This window comes from Ovis aries, chromosome 7, assembly GCF_016772045.2.
Source record: "Ovis aries strain OAR_USU_Benz2616 breed Rambouillet chromosome 7, ARS-UI_Ramb_v3.0, whole genome shotgun sequence".
NCBI lineage: Eukaryota > Metazoa > Chordata > Mammalia > Artiodactyla > Bovidae > Ovis > Ovis aries.
Window position 1 is genome coordinate 15,066,373 of NC_056060.1, and position 16,350 is coordinate 15,082,722.

Sequence of the window (16,350 nt, forward strand, 5' to 3'; positions counted from 1 at the left end):
TAGTGACGGTTCAGTGGTCTCACTCTGTACCACTCCCAGGCTAGGGACCCGTAGGGCCTAATGGGGACGAGTTGGAAGCTCCGAGCAGCAAGGGCAATGCGGACATCAGGGCCGAACTGGGTACGGGCCGCCTTCGAGTAGCAGAACCTTTCTTCATTGGGCCTTGTTTGCCAGCCGGTAGGCTTTGGAAGAGACACCCCACTTAACCGTCCCCTGGTCGCACCCTCCCCCTCTCGGCCCAGTCTGCAGAGGCCCGCCTTCCTCCCTGTCCCGAGCCCAAGGGCTGCTGGCGCCGCAGCGTTCCCCCTCGCTCCGAGGGCCTTCCCAGGCGTGGACCTCTGAAACCTTCGACTGCGTCTGGCGTTTCTGAGCTCCAGTGGGCTAGGGCCTGCGGGTTTCCTGGGGAGGGCGGCGGGCGCCGGCGGGAGGACGAGGCAGTTCAGGCCCTAGGCCTGCCGGGCCGGGCCGGGTGAAACGCGGCCGTCCTTCGCGCTCCGGGGCGCGCGCGGCCCTGTGGGGATTTCACCGGCGACCCGTAGCTCGGGCACGCGCCTGTCGCAGCCCGCAGGAAGGAGGGGTCCGGCCTGAGGCCCGGGGCGGCGGCCGCCATGGAGATCCCCTCGGCCCAGGGCCGGCGCCTGGGGCCTCGGGGGCGGCCCTGACCGCCCTCCTCCCTGCCCGGGCTGGGTCGCAGGCCTGCCCCCCGCGGCATTCGGCCACCTCTGCGTCTCAGCCCTCCCCGGGCCGCGCTGCTGCCTGGGCGCGGCGGCGGCGGCGGCGGCGGCGGCGGCGGCAGCGGCGGCGGCGCCCTGTTGAATGGGCTGTGAGGGCCCAGTTTTCAAGCGCTGGCGAACGCGGCCTCCGGGGGCGCAAGGCAGCAGCAGCAGTGGCGACCAAACGGGTGTTGGAGTTGGCGGCGGCCATGGAGGGCCTGGCTGGCTATGTATACAAGGCGGCCAGCGAGGGCAAGGTTCTGACTCTGGCCGCCTTGCTTCTCAACCGGTCTGAAAGCGACATCCGCTATTTGCTTGGCTATGTCAGCCAGCAGGGAGGGCAGCGCTCCACGCCCCTCATCATCGCAGCTCGCAATGGGCACGCTAAGGTGGTGCGCTTGCTTTTAGAACATTACCGGGTGCAGACTCAGCAGACTGGCACCGTCCGCTTCGACGGGTAGGTACATCCCAGCTCCTGCCTCCTCTAACGCGTGCGAACCTGTCACCTCATGGATCTTCCCGTCCCACTCTTTCGCTTCCTGGAGGTATCACTTCTCCCATTTTTGTATCTCCTGACCTGCCGCATTAATAACCACTTCATCTTCTAGGGCGGATACTCCATTCCATGTTTTGCTGCCCATCCTTATCGCCTCTACCCCTTATTCCCTCTATAGGTAAATAGCCACACCCTCTGTCTTAATATCTAATAGGTATTCTCCAGTATTCTTGCTTGGGAAATCCCATAGACAGAGGAGCCTGGCGGGCTTCAGTGAATGGGGTCGCAAATAGTCGGACACGACTGAGCACGCAGGCAAAACCAATGCTTCTCTGGATAGTGTATGAACAAGCAGTATGGAGGACGGAGCGGCGTTTCAGGTTTTCCCTGTGTCAGGGCTGGACTTGTAACCGAAATCAGAAATTAACAAGGTCAGCAATTAACATTGGAAACCTCCGATGAATTATTTGACCGCCCAATTTTAGCTCTTTGAGTGTCTGATAAAGCCTTTAGTGGGTTATGGGACCTTAATGTCAAAAGAAGCCCCTAGAACCAGCAGCAGCTTCAGCCTCTTGCGGGATTGTCATGCAGCCAGACATCCCCAGACACGATTCTGACTTACACATTGCTGGGAAGGAGACACGTTGGCTGCGAAAATGGCATAGGACCTGGTGTGGGAGAAGATGATGCCATGTAAAATTAGTTATCCCATCATCTGGGGAAGCTTGATAATTTGCTGTTATTCCACGTGGGGAGTTCAAAAATGCATATTGTCATAGTTAAAATTTGCCATTTAGGTTGAATTGTACATATTTTGAGGTGTCATATTGTTGAATGCAGAATTGTCAGGTTTGACATTATCTTTTCTGTGTGGATGGTTATAACCTGTTTTACAGATTACAGCTTCATGAAGATTTTGCTTCATTGATTGCATTTGTTTTTGTTGACTTGTGCCAGTAGGTAAGCTCTTCTAGCGTTTTCTTCTTTTGAGATAGATGTGATCCAAGTATAAAGATATGTATCTTTAGTTTTGATAATTGAATACTGCTTGGATAAAACTTGATTGAAAAAAACAATTCTTTGAGTTGACTAGGGCATTGTTGAATTTTGATTGATTTTTTTTTTTAAGTTGAAATAAGAAGAGCTTTTTCTTCTGTTTCAGATTAGAGGGAAATATTGCAATTAGAGTATTGCATTTTACTGAAATGATAGCCCATGAGTGGTGGTTAATGTCTAGTACCACCTCTGTAGGCATTAAGGAGTTGGTCTTTCTCATATTAACCACAGATGGCAACCTGATTCTTGTTTGTTTTCCTTTACTGGCTTCTGTGTCCTTTTTGTAACTCTCTGCATTCCCACAGCCTTTCCTATACACAGAGGAGGAGTGAAGTAGAATGACCTCTGAACTTCGAGCACCATTCCAGTTGTATAAGCACAAGCATCCACTGAGCTATGAATCTCTGCAGTAACAGCTGCTGGATCCACTGCTGCTAAGGAGATTGCTGAGGCCTGTTTTGATGAGGAGAGAATAGTGGCAAGAAAAAATAGTTTTTTTTAAAGCATTTGAAAAGGCTTTGCTTATCTTTCCTAACTGTCAAAGAGAGATGTATTTTGAGGTGGCAATTAAGAGAACCTGAAATGATAAGGAATGTAGCATTGAGCCTTCATAGTGGCTTGCCCCATATTTTGCACTGACCAGTGAAATTAAGTTTAGTAAGCAAACATATTTTGAACACCTACTGTGTGCCAGGCTCTATAGTAGGGATTGGGTGTGCAGAGATGAGTAACATGCGGTTCCCAGGAAGACAGTCAGGTGGCCCTGGGTGGGAGGGATTAAGGTGCAGTGGGGAGGGGAAAGATTGGCGAAAATGAGTAATAGCTGCCATGCCATTTAGGGTTACAGGAATCTTTTGGACTACTGAGGGCATGCAGGAAGAGGAAGTGCTCAGGTTTGCCTGGGAGAAGCAGGGAAGTTTTCACAGCTGAGGTGATGTTTGAGCTCAGTCTTAAAGGATAGAAAGAAAGTAAAGAAGGGGAGCAGCAACATGGTGCACTCGCAATGACAAGTGTTTCAGTGCTGCTGCAGGGAGGGGTTCAAGCCTGGGAAATTAAGAAAGAGATTGTGGGAGACTGGAGTGAGGTGGAGGCCAGATTTTGGTGATTGTCATGTAAAATATCAAGAGACTGGTGAGACTGGAATTGCAAACATTTCTGTCATTCGACATTTTGTCTGAGCCTTCTTCAATCTGTCTTTTTTTGTTTATGTATTATTACAATTATGGATTCATTAGCTGCTCTGTCAAGGTAGCTTAGTTTTTTAAAACTTACTAAATGACTGTGATCGGCCTGGCACTGTGCCCCACACATACTGTGGAAGATACAGAAAAAAATACAGTTTCTACTTTTGAGGAGCTTACAAACTAATTAACAGAAGAATTGATATTCGTGGCCACCTTTCTGCAGACTCACAGCATTCTGAGATTAGTTTGCAGTTTGTTCCAGTCATTTAGGCATTTCAGAAGTAGAGGAAGAAAGTGTTATTTGCAAATGTCATGATTTCACTTTACTCTCATTCCAGACATTGTGAAAATGTTAGTCTGAATGAGGTGTTAATATGAAGCTCACTCACCCCTCAGGGACTGGTTTTTGAGAGGTACTTAGCCAACCCTTCACTTGAGACCCATGGCCAGATAGGGACAGACAGGTTCTCTGTGGGCTTTAGCTTAGTGTTTCCTAATTTTTAGTAATTTATGTATCATCTTCACAGTTGTTTGCCAGATTGTTCATCACTTATCCTGTTGTTTTCCTAATATTAAAAAAACAACAACAACAACTCACTTCTTAGCTTCGTCTTAAGCAACAGCACCTGTATGATAATGGGTTTGATACAATCCTTTGTGTGTGTGTGAGAGAGACATGCACAGATATTACAATAACTTCTTTTAAAAAGTCTATAATCTGCCTAAAAACATCTATAAAAGCTTGAAAACTAAAGTGAATTCATAATAGAGCCTCAAGGGAGAAAGAGCCACCCACCTAGGTTAAGCCTGGTATTTGAGTCCTTGTACTAATTTTTAGGAGTAACATTTGAGATTATTTTACTTATGGCTTACTCTGTTAAGATTAAAGTTGACATAGATGAGGGGATAAGAAGAAAAGTTACATGAATAGAAATGAAAGAAGAACCTTTAGTTGTAGAATGGGAAGCTGTTAAGAGTGTTACAAAAATGGACCAGAACAAAGGAGAGGCGTCATGTGGTCTTGGAATATTGTGCTGGTTTGCGTTCTGAGGGCCTGACTGCGCAATGCCAGAGTTTGTGGGGAACTCTTGTCCTAGAAGAAGTTTGCTGACATGGATAGGAAGGAGAACAGGACCTCTGGGAATTTTGTCGAGTGCTCTTTTAAAATCAGTGCTAGTACAAATCCTTAAATGTCCAGATAGAGGAAAGGCGTAGGGGCACAGTGTCACTTGACTTCATTTAGAAAGTCATTTCCAGTGTATATTTCAAGGAAGTACATATGATCTAATAAATGATTTTAGGACTTTGGTTAAAATAAAGTTAATCATTTACACTGAATGAATTTTTATTTTCAGTTCAAATGCTTGAACCAGACAATAGATGAGTTTAGGTTTGTGATCAGAAATGTTATTTTTATACATTTTATTTTAAAAGGCGAATGCCAGATTAATGTTGCTTGATTTTTCAGATGAAATACATGTGTGTGTGTGTGTGTGTGTGTGTGTGTGTGTGTGCGCGCGCGCGCGTGTGCTTGGTCACTTAGTCGTATCTGACGGTTGAGACCCCATAGACCATAGCCTGCCAGGCTCCTCTGTCCATGGGATTCTCCAGGCAAGAATACTGGAGTGGGTTGCCATTTCCTTCTCCAGCGGATCATCCCCACCTAGGAATCGAACCTGGGTCTCCTGCATTGTAGGCAGATTCTTTACTGACTGAGCTGTGAGGGACCCCCTAAAATTTGTAATTTTAGACCAGAAAGATCAGTGTTTTATAGTGCTTCTCCCATACTCATTAAGTAAATATTGCATTTGATTATATTTTTATTTACTTTCTAGAAATACTTATAGAAAGTAAATATTTTTGGTATTTTGTTTTGAGGCAGTATGCAGCTATAACTTTAGCTGTATTTTATGGACAAAAAATGTCATAAGTATTAGGATTATTAGTCCCTTTAATCTTTTTAGTGCTGATTAAGGTGTAGAAATTTAAAAATTACTAAGGGTAATGTTCCTGAAGGACATTCTGCAGTGAATATTTTTGTCATTAAGTATTTCAAAATTTTTATTGCCTCAATAAAAATAGATAATTGAAACTTTTTCTAGGCTTCTGTCATATCACTGTAGGGAAAATGGAAATTAATAGATTACATTGGAAAAAAGTATTACATGATTATAAAAACCAAGTGACGTTGTTGTTTAGTTGCTAAGTCATGTTCAACTCTTTTGCGACTCCATGGGCTGAAGCCCACCAGGCTCCTCTGTTCATGGGATTTCCCAGGCAAGAATAGTGGAGTGGGTTGCCATTTCCTTCTCCAGGGGATCTTCCTGACCCAAGGATGGAAACTGCGTCTTCCGCACTGCAGGCAGATTCTTTACCACTGAACCACCTGGGAAGCCCAAGTGAAGTATATACTTGTAATGTAACTTTTAATCCTATGTCAGAGTGTGAGTGTGTGTGTGTGTGAGTTGCTTAGTTGTATCTGACGCTTTGCTACCCTATAGACTGTAGCCTACCAGGCAAGAACACTGGAGTGGGTTGCCATTTCCTTCTCCAAAAGGAACTATAGAAAGAAAGAAAGAAAGTGAAGTTTCTCAGTTGTGTCTGACTCTTTGCGACCTCATGGATGGTAGCCTACCAGGCTCCTCCATCCATGGAATTTTCCAGGCAAGAGTACTGGAGTGGGGTGCCATTTCCTTCTCCCTTATGTCATTAGTAGTGGGGAATTTGAGGCCAGAAAAAAAATTTTAAATCACTTTTTTTTTTCCATTTTAAAATGGGGGTCCTATTTATCTTATATGGTTATTGCAAAAGATAATACATGTGAATGCTTATTTTAGTACGACAGTTCTTGAGTTTTATTTAGTTTTGGTTCCTATTCCTGGCATGTAACAATTTTTTATATTTAAGAAGTGCAAGGAAACTTTTGTAACTATGTAAATAGAACTCTTTTAACTATGTATCAATTTTTGGGTAGATTGCATTAACAAGCAGATTGGGGAAAAAAAGCTTTTTAAATGGAAACATGTTTGAACAATGGCATGTACTGTTTCCTCACATTTGATGCATTATATAGTCGGACACGACTGAGCGACTGAACTGAACTGATAGTTTCCAAAGACTTTTGTGTTTTTAATCTCATATAAGCCTTTTAGTTATATGTCTTTAAAATGGGCTTAATAATGGTTATCTACCTTATAGGATTATTGGGAGAAGGTTATAATGAGAATTAAATGTGCTCTATTGCTTAGTACAGTGCCTGACACATTGACATTATTAACTCTGTGTTCAAACTCTTTCTTTAAATTGACTTGTGTCTCTTTTGTTTTTAAATTATATCTATTTTTAGTTAAGGTATAATATCAAGTAAGGTGCATAAATCTTAAGTGTATAAATGTTATAAAACTTTCATTTGCTTACATCCATGTAATCACTTTCTAGATCAATAAGCAGAACATTGATGTCACTTTAAAAGTTTCCCTTGTGCCCTTTCTCAGTCATTTCCTCTCCCTTCCCCTCCCAGAAGCAATGATTATTCTGAGTTCTATCTCTGTAGATTAGTTCTGCCTACACTTGAACTTCCTATAAATGGAGTCATACAGTGTACTCTTTTTTTTCTGTCTGGCTTCTTTTTGTTTAAGACAGTATCTATGAGAGTCACCCACTGAGTTGCATGTATAAGTATTTTTAAAATGTTTTATAATATTATGTTATATGAATGTATGGCAGTTTATCCTGTTGACAGATATTTTGGTTGTTTTTAGTTTTAGTATTTGACTATTATAAATTGCGTTGGTATGAACATGTTTGTATATGTCTTCTGGTGGAATTTGTGTTCATTTCTCTTAAGTATATACCAAGGGGTGGGACTGTTGGCTCATAGGGTTGGTGTATGTTTAATACTTTCTCAAGCAGTCAACCACCAAAGTGGTTGAACCAGATTATATTCCCACTAGAAATTTCCATCAACAGGAGGGGTTTCAGTTACTTCACATCCTGGCCAATACTTGGTATTGTCATGTCAGTATTATTTATTTCATCTATTCTAGTGAATGTGTATTGGTAACTCCTGGTTTTAATTTGCATTTCCTTGCTGAGTAATTATCTTGAACATCTTTTCATATGTTTATTGGTTGTTTGAATATATGCTTTTGAAGTATACTTCTTCAGTCTTTTCACATTCTTTAAAAAAATGCAGTTGTTTGCTTTTTAAGTGATTTATCAGATAATCGATTGTAGATATCTCCAGTGAGTGGATTGCTGGTCACTTTCTTTAAAAAATTTTTTTTTAATTTTTTGAAGTCTAATCAGTTTTTTTCTTTTATGGTTTTTTTTTTGCATTATGTTTAAGAAATCATCAACCCCAAGGTCATAAAGATAGTCTTTTTTTTTTTTTTTAAGAAGCTTTTATTGTTTTGTTTCACATATTATAGGTCTTTGCCACTTTGAAATTTTTGTGAGTAGGGTCAAGTTTACTTATTTTCCAAGCAGATGTCTAGTGGCTGCTTCTTCACTATTTATTAAAAAGACCATACTTTATACCTGAATTTCAGTGGACCTTTGGTCATTAATCTGTGTTCCTGTATATGTGAATCTGTTCCTAGGGTGGGGTTTTTGGTTGTTTTCTTTTGATTAGTGTTTATCTATCCTTGTGCCAGTGACACACCATCTTACCGTATTTTGTCCTCCAACTTTATTTTTCTTTCAAGATTATCTTGGTGGTTCTGGGTCCTTCCTTTGTGTCACTCTATACATTTTAGAGTTGGCTTTTCAGTATCTACACACATGTGGAGGCATGCACACACATATGCCTACTGGGGTTTTGATTTGGATTGCATTGAATCTGTAGATTATTTTGGCGGAGAATTGACATCTTAACATTCTTGAATCTCCAAAACAATAAACATGGACTATTTCTTCATTTCTTTAAGTCTTTGATTTATCTCAGGAATGTTTTATAGTTTTCAGTATAGAGTAGAGGTCTTGTACATTTTTCATTAGATTTACTATTAGACATTGGTATTTTCTGGTGCTTTTGTAAATTGTATTCTTTTTTGACTGAAAGAAAACTTTTTTCTTTTTTAAGAAAACATTTTTGAATTTTGTGATTATAATCATGGCAATAAAGATGTAATAAGTGAATTTTAATTAAACTAAATTGTCTGCAAAAGCTACAGTCGGCAACCACTGAATCATTTCAACTGATGCATGTCTCATTCTCTTGATTCATTCTTTTTTAAGATTTGTTTGTGTATTTTTATTCTTTTGGCTCCGGTGGGTCTTCGTGGCTGTAGTGGGCTTTCTCTGGTTGTGGTGGGCGGGCCTCTCATTGCAGTGGCTTCTCTTGTTGGGAGTGTGGGCTCCAGGTAGGCTTCCCAGGCTTCGGTCGCTGTGGTCCGGGGCTCAGCAGTCACGACTCTTGGGCTCTAGAGCATAGGCTCAGCAGTTGTGGCGCGCAGGCTTTGTTGCTCTGCAGCTTGTGGAATCTTCCTGGATCCCTTGTGGGATCTAACCAGTGTCCCCTGCATTGAAAGGTGCATTCTTTACCACTAGATGACCAGGGAACCCCCTCTTGATTGATTCTTTAGTTTAAAAAATTAATTAACAATTAAATGACATTTTAAAAATGAAAATTTAAAAGGAAACTTCAGAAGTATTCAAATTTATTTTGAGGACTGTTTTCCATACAGTAAAATGTACAGATTTTTCTTACGCAATTTGATAAATTTTTTTCCCCTAAATATCCACCCGTGTCGCCACTACCCAGTTCAAAATATAGGACATTGCTAGTAGCTTTAAGCCCCTTCCGAATCAATCCTACACTCTCCCCCGTAGATAACCATATAGGTAGCTGTTACTGAGAATGCTTTTACTTATAGAAATTTTGCTTCATTATTTGAAACTAAAGAAGTAATTGCTTGGATGTTTATAAAGTATGGCTTTTATTTTCAGTAGAAGTGATAGACAGTATTGATAGTTGGGGTTGAACTATGATTTTTTTTTTTTACCAAGTAGATTGTACTTTTTTTACTTCATAGGATATATAATTTGACCTGTGTTGTATCATTCATGTTGTAAGGAGCAGTAATTATTTCATTTTCATTGCTTTAGTAGAGTATGTACATACTTACTAGTTTAGATAATCCTAGGTAAAATTATCTGCTCAAATACTTCTCTTGACACAGTGTCTAACAACATTAATACAGAGATTGTGGTGGCATTCTTACTGATATACTGAGAGAAACTGTGGTACCTGAGGGTGTTGGGAGGGAGGAACGTTCTGTGCTCCTCTAAGAGCCAGGGAATCAGCTTGGTGGTAAAGAAATTACAAAACTTTGTACATTTCCTCTGTTTTCTGAAATTTATGTACTTCTGCTAGTAGGAAATCAGTGACTCTTTTTATTTTTTCTTTAAGTTTTTATACTGTGGAAATACTAATAATCGCTCACATTTATTGAGTTCATACTAGGTACAAGTACTATGCTGAGTGCTTTACTTAAATAACCTGATTTTATTTTCACCGAAACTAATGTTTAACTAATGCTCTGTAGACTTGAGGTTTGGGATCAGTGTAAATGATTCCATCCTTTAAATTTATGCTAGGGCAGGTGACCCCCATTTTCTAACTGTTGGCTCTTTTCATGAACAGGTATGTCATCGATGGGGCCACTGCTCTTTGGTGTGCAGCAGGAGCGGGACATTTTGAAGTTGTTAAGCTTCTAGTCAGTCATGGAGCCAACGTGAACCACACCACAGTAACTAACTCAACCCCTCTGCGGGCAGCATGCTTTGATGGCAGATTGGACATTGTGAAATACTTGGTCGAAAATAATGCCAACATCAGCATTGCCAACAAGTATGACAACACTTGCCTAATGATTGCGGCCTATAAGGGACACACTGACGTGGTCAGATATCTTTTAGAACAACGTGCTGATCCGAATGCTAAAGCACATTGTGGAGCCACAGCATTGCATTTTGCAGCTGAAGCTGGGCACATAGATATTGTGAAGGAGCTGATAAAATGGCGTGCTGCTATAGTGGTGAACGGCCATGGGATGACGCCATTAAAAGTAGCTGCTGAAAGCTGTAAAGCTGATGTTGTCGAACTGTTGCTCTCTCATGCTGATTGTGACCGGAGAAGTCGGATTGAAGCTTTGGAGCTCTTGGGTGCCTCCTTTGCAAATGATCGCGAGAACTACGACATCATGAAGACATATCACTATTTATATTTAGCTATGTTGGAGAGGTTTCAAGATGGTGATAACATTCTTGAGAAAGAGGTTCTCCCACCAATCCATGCTTATGGGAATAGAACTGAATGTAGAAATCCTCAGGAACTGGAATCCATTCGGCAAGACAGAGATGCTCTTCATATGGAAGGCCTTATAGTTCGGGAACGGATTTTAGGTGCCGACAACATTGATGTTTCCCATCCCATCATTTACAGGGGAGCTGTTTATGCAGATAACATGGAATTCGAACAGTGTATCAAGTTGTGGCTTCATGCCCTGCATCTCAGACAGAAAGGCAACAGAAATACCCATAAGGATCTTCTTCGATTTGCCCAAGTTTTTTCACAGATGATACATTTAAATGAAACTGTGAAGGCCCCAGACATAGAATGTGTTTTGAGATGCAGTGTGTTGGAAATAGAACAGAGTATGAACAGAGTAAAAAATATTCCAGATGCTGATGTCCACAGTGCTATGGACAATTATGAATGTAACCTCTATACCTTTCTGTATTTAGTGTGCATCTCCACCAAAACACAGTGCAGTGAAGAAGATCAGTGCAAAATTAACAAGCAGATCTACAACCTGATTCACCTGGACCCCAGAACTCGTGAAGGTTTCACCTTGCTGCATCTAGCTGTCAACTCAAATACCCCGGTTGATGATTTCCACACCAATGACGTTTGCAGCTTTCCAAACGCGCTTGTCACAAAGCTCCTGCTGGACTGTGGTGCTGAGGTGAATGCTGTGGACAATGAAGGGAACAGCGCCCTTCACATTATCGTGCAGTACAACAGGCCCATCAGTGATTTTTTGACCTTGCACTCTATCATCATTAGTCTAGTTGAAGCTGGCGCTCACACTGACATGACAAATAAACAGAATAAAACTCCGCTAGACAAAAGTACAACTGGGGTATCAGAAATACTACTTAAAACTCAAATGAAGATGAGTCTCAAGTGCCTGGCTGCCCGGGCAGTTCGGGCTAATGACATTAACTACCAAGACCAGATCCCCAGAACTCTTGAAGAGTTTGTTGGATTTCATTAAGTGACTGGATATGTAAAATCGTTTAATGTGGTGCTAAAAAGTAAAGGACTTTAATCACAGACAATAGAATTATGTGTTCATAAATTCTACTTTTCTTTCCACTACCCCTCCTCCCTACGTATCCTTCCTTAGTTTTGTATTTGGTCTTCTTGTCTCATGTGGTTATTGATTTCAAATACACTTTAAACAAAGCCACATTGTTTAGTGTAACTATAATCTTAAGGTGTTTGGATATTGGTCACTTAGCTATTTTTTTTTTTTTTAAGGAATATAAAATATTTTGTTTATATAACAAGGGACATTTATGATTTAAAGTTGATAAATGTTTTACCAAAATTGCCTAGAAAAGCATTTCTGTTAAGCCTGTGTCAGCGTGTTCCCCTTTGCAGCAGTTTTGAGGATTTCATGAAGGAAAACAACTAAAAGAAGCATTAAAAGTAATGAAATATCCAGATGTTCTGCACATGCCAAACTGCGATAGGTGGTTTCCACTCTTCCATTATTTATGGGAAATGATACAACACATAATGACATCGGGAGGATTTTTTAAAAGGATAGCTGCAGATTAATCTGAAAAATGTGCTAACTTAATAATAGTTAATAATTCGTAAAGTTGAATCCATTGAAATTGTTGAATTATGCTCGGTGATACATACAAAATAGTAATCTTAAGCAACTTTTCAGAGAATATTGATGGACTGTTTGCCTTTGAGCTTGGATTCTAAAATGCATAGATATCTCTGTTTTGATGTGATTAATCTAAATTCCAGCAGTCAACATTTGATTCAGCTCACAGACATGTAACAATTATGATTGCTGTGTTTTCTCCTATGAAACAAGTTGTCAGATTACAGTTATGCATTCTGTTTTTGTCCCCTTCTCCCTCTCTTCTTGTGTGGTATCTTTTCAAATTGAAAACTGCTTTTCCAGAGGGCATTATTTGTGCCTCCCTAAGGTTTTTATGACAGGTGAAAAGGAACTGGGATATTTTTTTCACTTTCTTCATTTAGTCTGTGATAAGAAGTAGAAAAATTACTAGAGTGGTATCGACTCAATGTTTTTGATGATGAAAATAATTCTCATTGCCATTTTGAAAGTTATTTCTCTGAGGGCAGCAGATTTTGAAACCAGAAAATGTCACTTATTCCGACAGGTTTTACAGAGGTCTTTATGGTTTTGGTTTTGTTTTAATGGCAACATTTTGACTGTCAGACTAAAAGAATATTCTGTGATTATCTTTAAGCATCACAGAAATTCAAGGGTACATACCTATTTCTTTCAATGTTAAAAATGATAAGTAAAATTAGCTATATCTGTATTTTTTTCTCTAGTGCCAAATGAATGCCTTAGCTACTCATAGTGCATGGTACTGTAAGTGAAGACCTGCAGCTTTTTTTCTTTAATGAAAAGCATTATAATGGTGTAGCAACATCAAATATAAAATTAAACAACACGATTTCAGTTAACATTTTATGTATAGATATTGCTTTGTGAAGTCTAAGAAAAAGGTTGCAGCTGGATCAGTATAAAAGAGAATGACCAAGCCAAAATCAGCACCTAGGGCCTTAAAGAAAATAGAGATACCCCATGAAATGAGATGCTCTGAAGGATGGGAGGGAATGGATGGGGGACTTTTAAAAACCTATTCCCCCAAGAATGCAGGGTACTTTTACTGTTGCTGTAGTTATGCTTTGCGTGTCTCCTTGCTTCAGTTAGGAATGTTTTGATGGTGAATTCTGCCATAGTAATCTGCTTCTGTTTTCCTGACCTGGGAATTTTACAAGAAAGGTTTTTAAGATGGTCTAAAGGGAAGTATTTGATCCCTAATTTGAAAATTACTGGCCTTGATCTTCCTGGTGTGAATCAAGGAGCTAGTGTACCTTGCTCTTGGCAACTCTCATGGCCTGAAAGAGAAAAGGCCCATCCTCCAGGTGGGTGAATCACACCTTTTTCGCAGCTCTGAACAGACCCTGTATTTTTCAGACTTCAAGGCCTGCTTACTTGACAGTCTGAGGAATAGCTGTGATACTTGGTATTTACTTGGTTCCATTATTAATGCATATGATTTTTAAACATCAGAACTTAAAATATCAGATAATGTTGCATGTTTTATAAAACATTTCATCCCTTTGGCTACCCAGGATGAGAACTATTTTAGGTATTACGTACTTATTAAATGAGAATAATGATTATCTGTACATATTCAGACAACAAAATATAATGGTACTCAGTGTTTTTGAGAAGGGGGGACCGAATGCTGGGGAGAGTAAAACTGCTGATTGAGATGCTGACAAAGTTGACTTTGAAGACAGTGGGATAGATGATGAATTTTGCTAATGGTAACAGATTTTTTTTTAAAACTATTCTATAGCAGTACATTGTTCACTATATTGCTAAGGATCTAATTCTGTCTTGTAAAACAAATCCAAATATGTATTGTGAAACACCTGTATAAAACCATTCTTGAAACAAGTGATCTACATGCCTGTTTTTTTTTAAATTTGTTTTTGATAGAATTATTTTAAAATGTGTTTAGCAAAACCCTTCCCAAACTTAAGTTTCTTTTTTTTTAAAGGGAAATAAATAGGTAAGAAAGGTGATAGTTCTGTATCTCAGCTTCTCTGAGAACTCTGGGCTATTGCTGTTTTTTTAGCCACTTTTGTCATTTTGTGTTTATTATTGGTAGAATTGTGTCTTAGATTATAAATCTTCCTCGATAAATTACAAATTCAATCAAAACTTATTGCTTAATAATTGTCATAAAATTGAATTAGAGACCCAGGTGGATGAATGCCTGGGCAAACCATGTGAAACCTGGGTGGGTTTTGCACTTAAGCATTGGTAAAATTGATCTCTTGAATTTAGGTAACTGTATAATTCAAGGAATGGGCCAACAAATCCATCCTTAGACTGATAAAGGGGAAATTTTTGGCCTAAGAGCTCTGAAACAACATTGTTTTCTGTCTACCCTGGATTGCTTTCTCACAGGCCACAGTCCATAAGGTTTTTTGCTGTGTGAACTTCAACCAGCCAATGAAAAAGCAAGCTTTGGTCTTGTTTATTTCTGGGAAGGGTTTTATTTCATTACACTGATAGTTGATTAGTAACTTGGTAATTATGAGAAACTTAGGTCTGCTAGCACTGTTTGAAGTAAAATGTGATTTGGGGTCAGCAGCTGCATAAGTATCAATTCTGCATTTGGCAAGTGTTTTTGAAAATTAGATCCCAAGGGAACAACAGCCTGTCACTAGTCTCCACCTCAGCTGAGGCAGCTACTTTAGGAATAAGGTTGCTTTGGGTTATTTGAGCAGAAACAGTTCTTTCTCGGGGAAAGGGGCAGGGTGAGGAGTGAGTTACTGGACCTTGGATTACTTTGCTGGCTTTAGAAGCAGCCAGTGATTGGACTAGAGAGGAGATGGATAAAAGTATAAAGGACTTGCTTTTAAGGTAGATTTTCTGTAAAAACCTTGAGTGTTCCTTTCAGGCTAGCCAGATGTGTCAATGTACAGATGACTATTCCATTTTCCTCACTGATTATACTGTAACATTAAAATGGGTTAAAACAAAACTCTGCCTTTTGTTCTATGAAAAGTTATTAGTCCATAAGATTTTAAGCTGTGTGTTTACTCCTGCTCTGAAAATGCACAGCCCTGCTCTGGATACCCTCTCTGGAAGGTAGAGAGCTCCTAATGTGTGTGGCACATTGCCGGGCTTTCTCATACATTGCTGGCAGATTTGCCCAAATCTTCAGATGGGCTGGGTAGTACAGTATCTTCTCCAAATGTGGGATCTGAAATAAATACTTGTGGATAGTGGCGATAGATATATTAATTTTTAAAACTGTAAAGTAAATGTCTAGTCCTAGGTTTGTGGTGTGTTCGTTTGTGTTAATGTGTAGGGAAGGAACACTGACTTGATGGTTACGAGGAGTGTATCTTGATGTGTGTGCAGGGGTGAGACTCGCTAAATTTTTAACAGCTTTTCATTTAGGGGTAAGTCACGTGTTGAGTGGCCTAATCAAAAAAATGAAGGATCGAAGATAACAAGCTTTGCCAAGTGATGAACAAGGTTTTGTATCTGTTTTTTATCAGGTGTTGTAGAATTTGTGCATGGCCTTTTTTGTTGTTGCTTAGTAATTGGTAGAGAAGAAAAGATGAGTGAGAAAAATCTTAGCTTTGCTAACCAGTCTTTTCAGACGTCCATAGCTGAGGAGTAAAATCTGACTGGCTTAACATGGTGAAAGAGCCTATCTTTTATAACACTCACCTCATCCTGCAATCCTCCACATAGAAGAATTACGTTGTTGTATTCTAGTAACTCACTGTGATTTATAACAAACCAGTGATGTCATCCTGTTGTGCACTTTTGTCAAACCATTTACGTGATTTTAATAAACATAGTAAACTTGCTGACTGCACCGGAGGTCTGTTAGTGATTTATATATTGCATGGCATTTTCTATTTGAGTTTGACATGTAGAATCATTTTTAATTTCGTAGTAATCGATAGTCCTAATAGCCCAGCTAATTTGAAACTAACAATATTGCTGTGTAAAAAGAAAAAATGGTGTTTGTGTTCAGTAAATGTTTGAAAAAAACTGCCTTGAAGTGTGTGTCTTTA

General features: G+C 39.9%; 1 protein-coding gene across 1 annotated transcript; it reads left to right on the forward strand.

The window, feature by feature from the left end:
• The first annotated feature begins 240 nt into the window (after positions 1-240).
• On the forward strand, positions 241-16,148 carry FEM1B (fem-1 homolog B). The gene is made up of 2 exons (XM_012180829.5): positions 241-1,170; positions 10,096-16,148. Exons 1-2 carry the CDS (start codon positions 923-925, stop codon positions 11,729-11,731), a joined length of 1,884 nt encoding a protein of 627 aa, XP_012036219.2. The 5' UTR covers positions 241-922; the 3' UTR covers positions 11,732-16,148.
• Positions 16,149-16,350: the final 202 nt, after the last annotated feature.